This window comes from Mercurialis annua, linkage group LG1-X (genome assembly GCF_937616625.2).
Source record: "Mercurialis annua linkage group LG1-X, ddMerAnnu1.2, whole genome shotgun sequence".
In the NCBI taxonomy this organism is placed as follows: Eukaryota; Viridiplantae; Streptophyta; class Magnoliopsida; order Malpighiales; family Euphorbiaceae; genus Mercurialis; species Mercurialis annua.
In genome coordinates this window covers 48,896,838-48,911,829 of record NC_065570.1, presented here as the reverse complement: position 1 = coordinate 48,911,829, position 14,992 = coordinate 48,896,838, and the positions used below count along the sequence as shown (strand labels likewise).

Genomic DNA, 14,992 nt, shown 5'->3' with positions numbered 1-14,992 from the left:
ATTAATAAAACTAATCCTAATCCTAATCAATCAATTAAACTAACTTAACAATTTAACTTAATCAACCAATTAGACTTAATCAACCAAATTAATCTAACTTAACAATTTAACCCAATTAATCGAAATCTAAACCTAATCCTAATCCTAATCAATCAATTAAACTAATTAACTTAACAATTTAACTTAATCTAACTTAACAATTTAATCCAATTAATCAATAAATCTAAAATAAATTACGTAATCAATTTTTAGAACTAATTAATTTAAATAAATTATAAATCTAGATTACACCAATTAATCAAATATAATTCTAATTCATTAAATTAACTTAACATTTTAACCAAATTAATCAATTAACCTAATTTAACAATTTAACATAACTAATAAACTAATATAATTTAACATTTTAACCTAATTTAATAATTTAACCTAAACAATAAACAAACTTAATTTGACAATTTAACCTAATAAATTTCTAAAACTACTTAATATAAACTAATTAAAAAAACTAACCTTTAAGGGAGGAATAAAGGAACTCCGGCGGCGAAATCCAGCGGCGAACTCCGGCGGCAGGGAGACGAACTCTGGCAGCGGCAGGCTGACGAACTCCGGCGGCGGCAGGCAGACGAACGGTAGTGGTGGCTGCTGTCAATTTATAAAAAATTAAAAAAAATTAAAAACTAAATCTATTAATCATAACTAACCTAAAGTAGAGAGAAGAGAGGAAACCGGCGGCAGGCTGACGAACTCCGGCGGCGGCAGGCAGACGAACGGCAGCGGCAGGTGGCTGCTGTCAGTTTATAAAAAATTAAAAAAAATTAAAAACCTAATCTATTAATCATAACTAACTTAAAGTAGAGAGAAGAGAGGAAACCGGCGGCAAACGAACGGCGGCAGGAACTGAAATAGGGAACTGAATGGCGGCAGAAATTAAGGTAATGGGTTTTGAGAGAAAATGAAGCGCACGGTCTGAAATAGGGTAAGATTAGCGACAGACAATAGTCTGTCGCTAATCTATTAATATCCGTCGCAACTGTAAGTGAAACGCCCCGTTTCACTTACAGTGAACTTTGCGACGGACTACTATTTCCGTCGCAAAATTGCGACGGACTACAATGTCCGTCGCAATTTTGCGACGGAACGGCCAGTCCGTCGCAATAATTTGCACCAATAATTGGCAGGATACTCCCCGCCAAATTTTGTGACAAACTAATGAACGTTGCGACGGACTGGCCGTCGCAAATTACGGCAGGGAGTCTCCAGCCCAAAATTTTGACATAATTAGGGACGGATATACGTCCGTCGCTGATTCCGTTGCAAAAGAAGCAAATTAGCGTCGGAAATTTAGGCCGTCGCAAATTTTCGTCGCTAATTTGCTGTTTTCTAATAGTGCGACTGCCGGAAACCAGCACCTGTTGCGGATTACCTCAGCAACCGGACCACCTCCCGGCCGCCGGAAACCACCCTACCAGTGGAAGATCTCTTTTTCTGTTTAGACGAAGAAGATATCTGACAGAAGGAGAGGGAAGGTAGTCCGGCGATTGAGAGGTGGTCCGGCGGCAAGTCATGGTTGAAGAAGAGGATAATGAAAAAGAATTTTTTTTCAAAAAAAAATTATGTGTAAAGTTGAGGGAGTGAATTGCATAGAGTAATATGATATTTAATATGTGAGTTAGGAAAAATCCGGCTGCCATGTGGCTCCCGGGCAATCCACATGTGCAAAAAATTTCAAAATTTGAACTTTTAATACAAATTGCTAAAGATAGTGCTATTAAGATTTGTTTGCTCATATTTTGTCATAGGGAATTAATTCGCTATAAAAATAAAACATTGAGATTTGTTTACCAATATCCCTAATCTTTTATTTGTCATTTAATTGGCACTATGTGAAGTTTTTTTTTAACCATTTAGTATTTAATTATTATATTTAAAATTTGAGACAGAAATCTTTATGTATCATTATTTTTTTATTGAACTTTTACGTAGTCATGTATAGTAATCGAATTCAAGAATTTTAATTAAGATATAATGATTTTATAGCAGATAAAAACCTTGATTAATTTTTTTTCTTTTGGAATGAAGATATGATCAATTTTAGAAGAAATACAAATTGATGATCTGATTTGAGAATGCTATAGACATGTTGAAGCACATGATTTTCTATAAATAACATTTTATACATTCAATTGTATAAAGAACTTATTTTACATGAAATTTCATACAAATTAATATCTCTTCCCGGATTCTCCCATTGAAGAAGTTCCTGAATTCCCTTCTCAATCTCTCTTGCTTCTTTTATTAAACTGTTCATGAAAAACCCTAAAGCACCCAAATACAACACCATTTCACCTTTCCCCTCCTTATCTTCAACCGCACGCAACTCATCAACAACTTCCTTTGAATGTTGAAGAAAAGATTCAATAATTTTCTTGATCTCATCATTTTCCTTTAATCCCGAAACAAAAATCTTCGAGCCGGGCGAATTTGATCCGGACTCGATATCAAAAGAAATTTTGTTTTTCTCCAACTCCTTATCAAGAATTGCCAAGGATTTCACTAAAGTGAATTCCTCTAAACATTTAACTAAAGAACCAACCATTTCTTTAAAAAGTTCAAGATCACCATCTAATTTACTTAAATACCCCTTCCAGGAAACCCCATATTTTGTTGATTCTTGTTCAAGAAACCCAATAGCATGGGCACTAAAAAGTAGAAGATCCACCATTTTTGACAATGACCCAATTAGCTTACTATAGCAACCACTATGAAAAGGCAAAAACCAGAAGTGGGGTTCTGCATCAGCTTCTCCAATAAATTTATTTAACTCACCAACTTCAAATTTTAGCTTCTTTTGATTCTCTATAAGCAAATAACCTTTGTTTGTACCAGTTTCAAGGCTTATTGAGTCAATACAAGTAGACATAAACCCTAAACTTTTAGTAAGTTGAAGTTTAGCTAAAGAAGCTGCTCTCGTTGGTTGTAATAAAAGCTCCACCATAATTGAGCAAGATAATCCAATAAAAGTTTCAGTAATTCTAGCTATAGCAAACTCACTTGGCTGTCCAAAATTTTTCCGACCCAAAATTAGTACGGCACCTATAGCAGCCGAAATGCCACCGGCTTGACCGTACATTTTGCTCCGTCGTAAAAAGCTGGTCAGAATGAACCATGGGAGAAGAGATAAAAATCTTACCGGCGAGTATCGCTCGAAAACGAAACATCCCAACACTCCATAGACAGTTCCTAAAACCGTCCCTTGTGCTTTAACGTTCGATACTTTAAATGTCGCCTCCCGCGATGCAGCTAGACTAATTGCTACGGGTAATCCAGCCCAGAAACCATTTTCTTTACTGTATAATAAACCGAATAGAATCGCTAATCCTAACGAAAGCGAACATTTTAACGCTGGCATAAGCCTTTTCGGCCTTGAATTCACTGCTAAAATGCTCTGGAAGATGTTAAAGAAACGATTCGGGTTCTTGCTCGAAGAATCAGCGGTTGATTTCTCATTTTCCGAGGCTGGTTTCGGTTTGAGAAATATTGGTTTGCAGTGGAGGAGTTTAATGCAGAATAAGAAGAACAAGGAGGGTAAATTTTGGGTGGTTTGTGGGATTATTTGAAGTGTTTGGAGGGACTCATTAATGGCTTCAACATTTGATTGAGGAACAGTTAAAGAATCACAATTCTTGATTTGTTTTAGTGTAAGGGTCAAGTGTTCATCTAATAACTTTAGATTCTGTTTGCTTTCTGCTTCTGTCATTTTTATTGGAAGTGCGGAGATTTCAGTTAAAGCTATTTCCATTCCTTTCAATGGAGTTTCGAGTTCTTGTAATTTCTGTCCGGGATTCGTGTAATAATGTCTCAAAAAGTTGAATGGTAGTCTCTCCCATTTCACGCTTCCCTGTTAACAGTTAAAGAAATATATTAGCAACATTTTAAATTATAATTTATTAAAATAAAATGAGTATTAATTAATAATAGTACTATATATTTTAATAATATGTTACTATAAGTATATTTATTTTAAAAGAATGTGTTGATATGTAAGACGCCATATTAAATGACGAGTGTTATAGTATCGATGGCCACTGAATATATGTGATCAATGTGACGTCTATATTTTAATTTTTAAGAATATACTTACATTCGGAATCATATCATATTGAAAATTGACGACTTATATATTTTAAATAGAATTTAAATTTTAGAAAATATTTTAATACAGATTAAAATTTATTTTTAAGTTGGAATACTGAATTAAATTTAAAATTGAATACCCCTAAGAAACAAATGTAAGCTAGCTTGCACTAAAAATAAGGGGCGAATAAATTACTTGGTATCGTTTGATAATCTGCAGAAGTTTGGATCCAGAAATAGTGAGGGATTTAGCCTGAGCAAGAGATGATAAAGCTAATGCACCATCTTTTTCGCAGAATGCCTTCACATATAGCTTCAGTCTCTCGGAAACATTTTCAGCAAGCAGTTTGCAATTATCTTTTACCTGCAACACACAATTTAATTCTTAATTAACCATCAAAGTACGTATCAACATCTATACAATCACATATTTATTTTATTTTATATTTAATAAATTAAATAAATAAAAATTGTAAAGATTAATATTATATTGAATGGCCAGTCAACATATAAAATAATACCCGTGCTTTTATGCAGAAAATTATGGCAGGTTATAGGTTCGATCCTCAGCACAATTTGTTATTTTGGCTGAACTAACATAAAATTATATCTCTAATATATAGTAACTCCTAACTTAGCTGGTCCTATAGTCGATCTTTTGATAATTAATATATATGGTGAACTAAAATTTATTAATTAATAAAATTATTAATTTATTAAATACTTTATAAAATATAATATTCAAATTGATTCTTTAATTTTTTTATTAATTAACAAAAATTATTAATTTATTAAGTATTAATTATCACAGAATTTACTGTATTTTTAATAAAATATAAAAATATATCACTCTATGTGGATTGTGAGTCACATCGACAGTTTCATATGTGCTGCCACGTGGAAATACAATATCTTTGTCTTTGTATGCATTGCCTCCAGGTGTTATAATTTATCAAACATTCATGAATGCACCGAGCAATGAAGAGAAAAAGATTGTATTCAAATTTTGCCACTAACTAACAAGACAAAAATAAGTAATAATTAAATTTAAGTATGTAAGATGGTTATCGCTCAGAGTCTTTCATTTCTTGAGAGCGTTTGTAATTTATGCAAATTATTTTTCATTATTTCATGTTATGGTGAAAATATTTTGATCATTTCAGAGTTATTTTTTTAATGATTATTAATAATAATAAAACTTAATTTATAGTAAATCTTAACATATTTTAAAATTACAGTATTTATTTTAAATTTTATTGACAAATTTTAACAAATAATAATTTGAAAGAAATGAAGATACCTCCCAGCAAGCGAGTCGTGGATAAGGCAAGATCAAAGCAAGAACACAAGCCAAAACTCCAATGGCAGTACTGGCAGCAACATGCAGAGTATGCGCCACAGCTTCCGTCTCAACGCCATTAATAAAAGCAATCACGTACACTATCACTATTTGCCCTAACGCTATTCTTTTCGCTATCAAATGCGTCCCTTCCGGCAGCGCCACCACAAAACCACCTAAACCTACCGCCAACGCCGTCGTCCCACTCGTAAACCGCCCCGGCCCAATCAACCACAGGCTCAGCACGGCCGGAACTAGGCTCTGCACTGTCGCATAAAGCGCTAGCCAGCAGCAGCGTAGTGTGTCCCCTAGGGTTGCGTCGGTGACTATGAGTATCACAGTGACGTAAGAAAATGCCGGAAACGCTACTTGTCGGCGGAGAGACTCTGGGCCGTAGAGAGTGAGAACGCCCACTATTGTACATGCTAGCCCCGTTCTTAAGGCGGTGGCTAGGCACCACCGCCACATGACTCGGGTGTGATCGGCGACTGAGCTGACCAGAGCCGGCATTTTTGATCGGAGATGAGAAATATAGCGAGGAGGAAGAAGAAGGAAGAGTGTGGAATGAGACGAGGGGTTTGGTGAGGGGGAGTGGGGGTTTATGTAATGAGAGAGATTTAGAACCACGGATTAAATGTGGGGCCCATGTGTTGTTGTTTAATTGGGTGTTAGTGGAATGATGTAAGATTTTTCAAAATGTTGTACTGAAGGTACTTGGTGTAAGGAATAAGGGAATATTTAAGAATTTATGACATGGAATAAATAATGATAGATTCTTTTTATATACAGTAATTAATGATGGAATTTTGATACAAGTGGCTTAGCTTAATTTGCTTAAGAGCTAATTTATCACTCAAGTGACTATATTCCAATTTCTTTTTTTAATAATTAAGGAGTGGAAGAGCGCTCAGAGGAATAATCAGTTTCACAACCTAAATCTAATTAAAATAATTTGTATGCATATTATTTAAAAAGATTAATAAATAAAATATAAATTTTTATTTTCATATAGTAACATATTATTACCGTTCAAATGAAAACATCGATCATAGTAATTTTTCATAATTGTATTTATTTTAAAAATGAAGTTTATTTCTTGTATTATATAGAAATATTATTTTCATACATTATATATTATTTATATTCATATATTTTTCAATATTCAATAACTATATTTAAATCCACTAATATCATATCAAATTAACCCAAGAAAAATATAATTTTTCTTTGAAATAGAAAGTTACTTTTGTAATTAGGTGTTGTATTACACTTATCGACAAGTTGGGCTGCATAAAAGCAATGTAATTGCTCTACACTTACCAACCCACAAATTAAAGCTGATAATAAATATGGAATAAATAATAGATTAAGCAGTCAAATGTATATTTATATACGTAAATCTGATCTTCGATAAACTTAAAATATTTTCATGTCTAAGATAACCTACTTTAATTTACTTTATATGCGTTTACCAGTTTTTGTTCCGCCGAAAGATCATTGCTAATTTTGTAGAGACGTTTGAAATTTGAAATTTGTACATTAAAATATAGATGTTGTACGAATTAAGGTGTAAAAATTTATTTATTTTGATTATCTTTGATATGTAGACTTTTTTTGTAATATTAATAATTAATGTTTAAATGTTAGTATAAATTTAAAATTGCCTATTAAATTTAAGAATAAATGATCTTAAAATTACATTACAAATGGTTCAAAGGGAGATGTGTGAGATGATACTATTAGCTTTCCAAATGTTAATAAATATAATATTTCTTTAAATTTCAAATACTTCTTGTTCAACCTCCTAATTAGAAATTTACTTTATTTTTCTTATGTTTTTATCTGTATACCCTTTATGACAAGAGCGAAGAATTATTTTTATTTACTCCATGGAAAAGTTATATTTACTCCATGGAGAATTTTAATTCTCAACACTGAAATTTCACATTCAAATTGTAAAGAAAAAGAGTGATCTATATATATAGTTTACAGTTCAGTTATTAATTAATTTTTTTGAAATTAGTTATTACATTAATTTAAACTATATATTTTGAATCAATGCTTAATGTTTGAATTGTTATAGATATATAGTAGCAAACTGGTTATGGAGAAAAATACATCAATTAATATGTTAAGCTTATTTGTTGCTATAAAATTAGTCCGCAAACATCAAATTAATAAAATATAATGCAATTTCATGATAATTAACTCGCACAAAATTTATTTCAGAAAACAAATCACACAAAATTTGATAATAATCTCTGTTTTTTACGAAAATAGTTTGGAATATTAATAAACTTCTGAAAATGAATATTCATATCCATTTAATTATTGAATTGAGGATAGACTCGAATGAATGAAATTAAAAACAGACATTTTATTGTTCAACATTGATTGCCAAAGCATTTCAACATTAATCATCTATAAAACGACAGAAGCTTTGGCCTCACTTTCTTAGGGTTTAAGGGAAAACGTTTATATCAAGGAATACAACTCCATTTCAAACATGAGATCAACTTTTCTTGAAAAATGGAAATAAAGTTCAATAAAAGGTTACCCTCTTTGACTAATCCAATCCCAAAAACATTACTACTATATTAGATCATTTGCATAAAATTATAAAACAAATTACACGATATATTGTGATCATTAAGCAGCAAAATGAGCTTCTAAACGCTTTATTTCAGCAATGTTTAGATATTAAAAAGAGAAACCAGAAGATTTTGATGAGAGATAATGGAGTAGCATCAATCGTTTAGCATGTGATACCATTCGGTCATGTCTTTTCAGAAAGCGAAAATATCATTTCTCAAAGGAAACATCTGCAAGTAGTTTGTGGAAAGCATTGGAGGAGAAATTCTTAAAAAAGAACAGTCAGAATAAACTTCACATGAAGAAAATGATGTTTCGGTTCACTATCTCCCAGGTACTACTACGAATGAGCACATCACAAATTTCAACCAATTACTAGCCGATTTGTTGAATTTGGAATATATGACGTTTGATGATGAAGATTTGACTTTTTGATGTTGTTGGGATCACTTCCTGAAGAGTTTGAGTTTCTTGAAACTACTCTCTTTCATGGAAAAGTTGGTGTGTCTCTTAGCGAAATTTGTGCTGCATTATATAGTTATAAATTGAGAAGAAACCATAAGAAAGAAAACACTAGTAGTGCAGCAGAAGCTTTGATTGTTAGAGGCCGTTTGAAAAGCCAAATAATTGGAAAGGAAGAGAGATCAAAATCCCAACCATAGAAAGATGAATGTGCCTTTTGTCGAGAGAAAGGACATTGGAAAAGGAATTGTCCCAAATTAAAGAATAAAGGCAAGACTGATAAAGAGAAAGCTGAGTTTGTTTCGAACAGAGCTGAGTGTGACGATGAAGATTCAGATCTTTCATTATTTGTTGTGTCATCGGTAAATACTCCTACTGTATGGCTTATAAATTCGGGTTGTTGTCATCATATGTGTCACAATCAGGAATTGTTTGTTGAATTCAAAGAGCTAGAAGGTGGAATTGTTTACACAGCAAGTGGCAATCCTTATTTGAGAAAAGGAATTGGTTCAATTCACTTGAGAAACCATGATGGGTCAATAAGGATTTTGAAAGATGTTCGTTATGTGCCGAGTTTGACGAAGAAGCTCATTTCTGTAGGAGTCCTAATTAAAGGGCTTTGTTGTGACTGCAGTAAATGGAGTTATGAAGGTATTATCTGGTGCACATGTTATCATGAAATGAATTCGGAAGAACAATAACTTGTATTACTATCAGGGTAATGCAATTATTAGGCCAGCTGTAGTAGCTTCTAGTGATCATAATGAGCTAGAAGAAATCAGTCTTTGGCACTGGCGTTTGGGGCATGATGATGGAAAATTCTTGATGGTTCTCGCAGCTCAAGGTTTATTGTAGGGACTACGTCCCTATAATTTGATATATGAAAAAGGATTTCCGAACAAGAATGATATTAGCTATAAGGCAAAGTTGATAGCTAAAAGCTATGTTTGGACATAGGGAATTGAGGCTATCTCTCGAGTTGTTAAACATTCTTCCATTAGAATTTTGTTGGCCTTAGTAGTACATTTGAATGTGGAACTATTTCAGTTGGACAAGAAAATTGAATTCTACAATATACTTTGAATATTGTGGATATTGGTCTCATATTTGGCCAGGATAAGAAACATGGCCAATATGTAGTTGGGTACAATGATTCAGACTACGTTGATAAACGGCGATCGACTACAGGCTTTGTGTTCACGCTAGCAAAGGTGTCATTTAGTTGGAATTCTACCTTGCAGTAAATAGTTGCTTTGTCTACCAAGGAGGTAGATTACATGGCAAGTGCAAAAGTTGTTAAGGAAGCAATTTGGCTTCATGGGTTTCTTGGTGAATTGGAAACTGAAGAGAAGAATGTAGAGATACATTGTGATAGTGAAAATGCTATCCATCTGGCAAAGGACCAAGTTTACCATGTAAGAAAGAAGCACATTAATGTTCGATATCATTTGTTATCAGAGGTTATTGAAGAAGGTGGTGTCCTACTTCAGAAGATTTTGACCATGGAAACTCCTGATGATATGATGACAAAGATTGTGAAAGTAGTCAAGATCAAACATTGTTTGAATTGAATTTGTATTCTCAATATTTGAATTTGAATTTGACCCGGCCCATGCGATACGTGAGGGAGGATTGGATGCTCTGCTCGGTCATGCTATGCGTGAGGGAGAGTGTTGAAGTGGGATCATCCCACATTGGTTGTGTGTGTGTACTTGACTGCTGCAGTTGAGAGTTGGCGCTTTTGAAGCGTAGTTGAAGGTACTATTGAAGATAGTCTGAGATGGTAGAGAGAAAATTCGTCAAGGTGGAGATTTGTTGGATATGAGTCATTTTAGACTTGTGCCACATTGTTTAAAAAAAAGACTTGCAATTGTTGAACTATAATATAGTATAAAAATCTCATATTGCTTAGGAGTAGAGGGGTGAGGACTTCCTTAGCCTATAAAGGGGAGCTTTCTCTACCCATTGAAACTCATCCCACAACAAACCTGATAAACTCCTAAGGCTTAATTGGTTCTCTTTCTAGTTTGTATTATTTTACAAACGTTAGTGGAGTATTTTGATAGTGCCCGAGGATGTAAGCCGGTTGTTTTTGGCTAAACCTCGTTAAAAGGTTGGTGTTTTCTTTATTATTTATTTATTAGCTAACGCTTAGACAAGTTGGAGTTATATATTGTAAAGTTAGTTATATCATGTTTAATTCTGTCTAGGAGGTTGCTATTGAAGTGGTCCACTTGTGAGCCTACAATCTGTCCTGGGAATTTTTTTGGTATAACTAATTAGCATAATACGTAATTCGCTAGCATAATCGATTGAGTTTCCGCAACAATTATCATAACTCACGAAATTGACAAATCGGACAGTCGAAAGTATCTTTTAGAGATAACTTTTTTCAGTGTTGTCATAGTTCTAGATATATAAAACTATTTTACCCTGAAAATATTATTCTTTTTTACATAGGTTGTTTATGTATTTTTGTAAAAAGATAAAAATTACTCATGAAACTAACATAAAAAAGGGCTGAATAATCAATTCAAAATTTTAAGTTATCAAATAAAAAATTAAGAATAATATTATCATTTCTAATAAGATTATTTTTTTATTATATTAATTTACGTTAGTAGAAAAATGATTAATTTCTACAAATTAATTTTAGAGCAAATTACTCTAAGATTTCTCTCATATGCCATAATTCACAATTGTTTACCTCTGTTTGGAAATCAAACGATTTGATACCTCAGTTTTATTTTGCAAACACTTACAACCATCAGTTAAATATAAATATTAAATTGTTAACGAAATTAAATGTGCAAAAGCAAATCGTTTAAAAATGAGATATCAAATTGTTAGCATAGTTGACAATGAGGTGACAAATATTTAACATAATTGACAGTGAGGTACCAAATCGTTTGAAAATAAATATCAAATTATTAACGTAACTACCAGAAGCATTCTGTTGTTGACGGAATTGAAAATGAAATATCAAATTATTTAATTTTTAAATAAAAAATATTAAAATATAAATTATAATGAATATGAAGAGTCTTAGAATAATTTGTTTTTAATTTTATCTTTATAAAGATTATACTATCTATATGAGAACTAAAAGATTTGTATTACATATAATAGCCTATAAATCTGAATAAGTAAGAGTCAGAAAAGTCCACTTAATCAATTAAAGTAATTTACTTATTTACGACCAATGAACTATAACTTATACAATATGAGTATTCACAGCAAACTGCTAGATTATAGAACCAATTTTTTTACAGTTCTCCTTCTAAATTATAAAAAATAAAATTTACTTATTTACATATTAGGTTAATCATAATCTAAATATTAAAGGATTGGTGTACTACAAAAAATACTGTATTTGACCAATGGGGGTTGGTCCAAGTGGTAAGCGGCTTGATATCGCTTAAGCAAGGTCTCGGGTTCGAGTCCTTGTGAATGCAGAAAATTTCCACTGGCAGACTCACCCACCATGCCAGGTGCGCGACGCGGGTCGGATCCGAATTAGTCAAGGCGAAACCTTGGAAATCGGATGGGCTTACCAAAAAAAAATATATTGTATTTGACAAGTAATTCATTTTTCGCTGTTAAAAAACATTTTGTAATAATAATTTTGAAAGTTGCCATCAATTAAGTTATAAGCAGCATTTGATAGCAAATTTTATTGCTAATTACTTAAAATAATATTTTATTAGCAATAATATTACAATTTTATTTTTATTGTTATATATTAATAGTAATAATTTTAGCACAATTAACAATAAAAATATTTGCTACAGATTCCAATATTTCTTACAGTGGCGTATCAATGAGATCTCAAATTTCCACTCTCATTATTATAAGAAAGGGAAATTGATCCATAAAGCAATAAACAAATTTCTTATAGTACATCAATTTATTGGAGATTAAACACGAGGATATATATAGTTAAAATTACTTTTTTAAAGCAGTCTAAAATACTAACAATATCATCCGATTATAGATCTAAATAATGCTACATCATTAATATCTCCAATGAACAATGTTGGATTAATGGAAATCTAGAACAAAAATTCAGGATATAGTTTCCAATAATGGCTAATGGCCAAGAATTAGCAAGATAATAACACTAAAGTTAGAATCTCACAAAATCACTTATTTAAAAAAAATTAAATACCGAAGTCTCTATAATTGAAAAATAGACTTTGATCTTGGACAACCCAAATTTTTTTAGGCTTTGATCTTGGACGACCCAACTTAATTAATTAAATATTGAGCAATGTATTTTATTTATTCAAGTTTCAAACGTGTTACTTATTCACGCTTCAAATTCAATAGATATTCATATACAAATTATAATACAATTATGGTCACCCAACATATTAAGATGAATTAATTATTTACTATTTGGTCCATTACAAAGTCAAGTAGCTAGCCATGTCAGCTCAAGCAAATTAAATTTCAAAGCCATAAAAAATATATATATATAAGGATAGGCAAATTTGTTATTCTGAATGTCTTAATATATAATTTTTTTATATTCCAATTTAATATTAATTTTATATTTTATTATTTTAAACACTTTTATTATACTCTCTGTAAATTTGATTTTTTAAATTTGATTTTTAATCTCAAAAGATAACTAATATTTTTAAAACATAAAATTAGTGACATGTTGAGAATATTTAAATAATCAAATCAATATAATAAAAACAATAAAACACAACCTATTCATTTTTCATCTATTAATAGGAGGAAAAAAATAACAAGCAATTACTGCGTAGTTTCAGAAAACAAAAATACATTTCTATGCAAGTAAATCACATGAATTAAATAAATAATAACCACATCAAATGCAGAAGTGTGAAAGTGGATTTGCCCTAGATTTCCACTTAAGTTTGTTTATAGTACTTCTTCTTCTTCTTCCATTCTTCAAACTTTGTGATCTTTGAAGAGAAGGAAGGGTCAAGTAGGGCACAGATAATGAAGATCTTGTCAAAATAGAAATCATTTCTCTTAGTGCATCAAGTTCGTTAAAGCAAAACTTAAAAGCTACAAATTTCTCCTAATATGTGTAATGAATAATTTATTTCTCTTTTTTTATTCAATTATCCCAAGTTCGTTAAAGTAATGAGGGCATCAATTTCCTATTCTTGTCTCTAAAATTTAGGTGCCCTAATTTTTGCTTACGTTGTTTAAAGAGCACATGCTTAGGGGACGGAAACCCTTAAACTATAGGATAGACTCCAGTCCGAACTGAGATTGAATTTTTTTAAAAAATAAAGATAATTTAAAAAAAATTAGTGATAGATTTATAGTAAATTTTAGGGTAAAGTGGATTTATCTCACACAACCGATATGCCACGTCATTTTTACAACAAGTCAATAATCATTTGCGATAGGGAATCTTTATTTATTATTAATTTTTTATCATTAAACATTTGCACATGGCTAACGCCTCATTGATTTGTTGCACGAATGATATGGCGCAACCATTGCATTGTATAGTTATTCGGTAAAGTGAGGAAAGTTAAATCTGAATAGTCAAAAAACTAATAATGGGTTAAAAAATAAATTCGGATAGAATTTTTTTCTTTTTTGATGAATAAAAAAACAAAGGTCCGAGGGTGCACAAATGCTTGCTTATGCCATGGGCAGTTATAATGGAGAGAGCATAGATTCACAATACATATATACAGCCCATTGCACTTACTTTGTGTAGCATGACATCAAAAAAGAAGTTAGGTTAATGAAGAATTTTTTAATTCTTTAGAAAGATAAATAATACTAGATATTAAAATATATAATGTTTTGGTGGGATCTAATGCAAGATTGATATTGAAAACTACTATTAATTATAGCAATGTTTCTGATTACAGTCAATTTATTGGTTTCTTGAATCATCATATAAATATTTTTATTTCTATGCACACTGACTAAATAATGTTTTTCACCAACTTAATGCAGCCAGATCGCTAGCTAGCTAGTTTTTTTTTCTTCTCTAATTTGTTTAGCTAGATTAAAGATAGTAGCCACCAGTTAGTGAATACCAGTATCTTCTTGGTTATTTATTGGTCATTTTCACACATTATAATGGAATAATAATAATTTGTAAGATTTAGTTGGACTGATGTTTATAGCTTAGCTAGATATTTATATATATGAAAGATATGTATATATGAAAAGATATATAATGTATTACATAAAAATATGTAATTTGTATCTATGGGGTTTAATTCTACATTAATTAAAAATGACTAATAATCAACAATGGCATCCCAACTTAAGAGATCCTATCACAAAATCTCAACTTTTAAAAGTATTACTAAACCCTCTAAGTTTTATGTAATTAACCGGTAAACCATTTTCGCCCCAAATGCCCTAAAAACAGCTCCAGCTGGAAATGACCATAATATTTCTAAAGTCATAAAAAAAAAATCAAATAAACCCTATTTAACCAAACCTAAACAC

At 31.4% G+C, this 14,992-nt stretch overlaps 1 protein-coding gene across 1 annotated transcript; it reads right to left on the bottom strand.

The window, feature by feature from the left end:
• Nucleotides 1-2,141: 2,141 nt before the first annotated feature.
• Nucleotides 2,142-6,057, bottom strand: LOC126678829 (uncharacterized). Its single transcript, XM_050373740.1, has 3 exons — nt 5,438-6,057; nt 4,334-4,501; nt 2,142-3,901 (listed from the first exon to the last, which is right to left on the bottom strand). Exons 1-3 carry the CDS (start codon nt 5,984-5,986, stop codon nt 2,183-2,185), a joined length of 2,436 nt encoding a protein of 811 aa, XP_050229697.1. The 5' UTR covers nt 5,987-6,057; the 3' UTR covers nt 2,142-2,182.
• Between the last annotated feature and the right edge of the window lie 8,935 nt (nt 6,058-14,992).

Excerpts from the sequence above, each read along its gene's own strand:
- LOC126678829 (XM_050373740.1), bottom strand. The coding sequence starts at position 5,986 with ATGCCGGCTCTGGTCAGCTCAGTCGCCGATCACACCCGAGTCATGTGG. Across the intron at positions 4,502-5,437 it reads CACGACTCGCTTGCTGGGAG|GTAAAAGATAATTGCAAACT; the intron begins GTATCTTCATTT and ends TGTGTGTTGCAG. Across the intron at positions 3,902-4,333 it reads AGATTATCAAACGATACCAA|GGAAGCGTGAAATGGGAGAG; the intron begins GTAATTTATTCG and ends AACTGTTAACAG.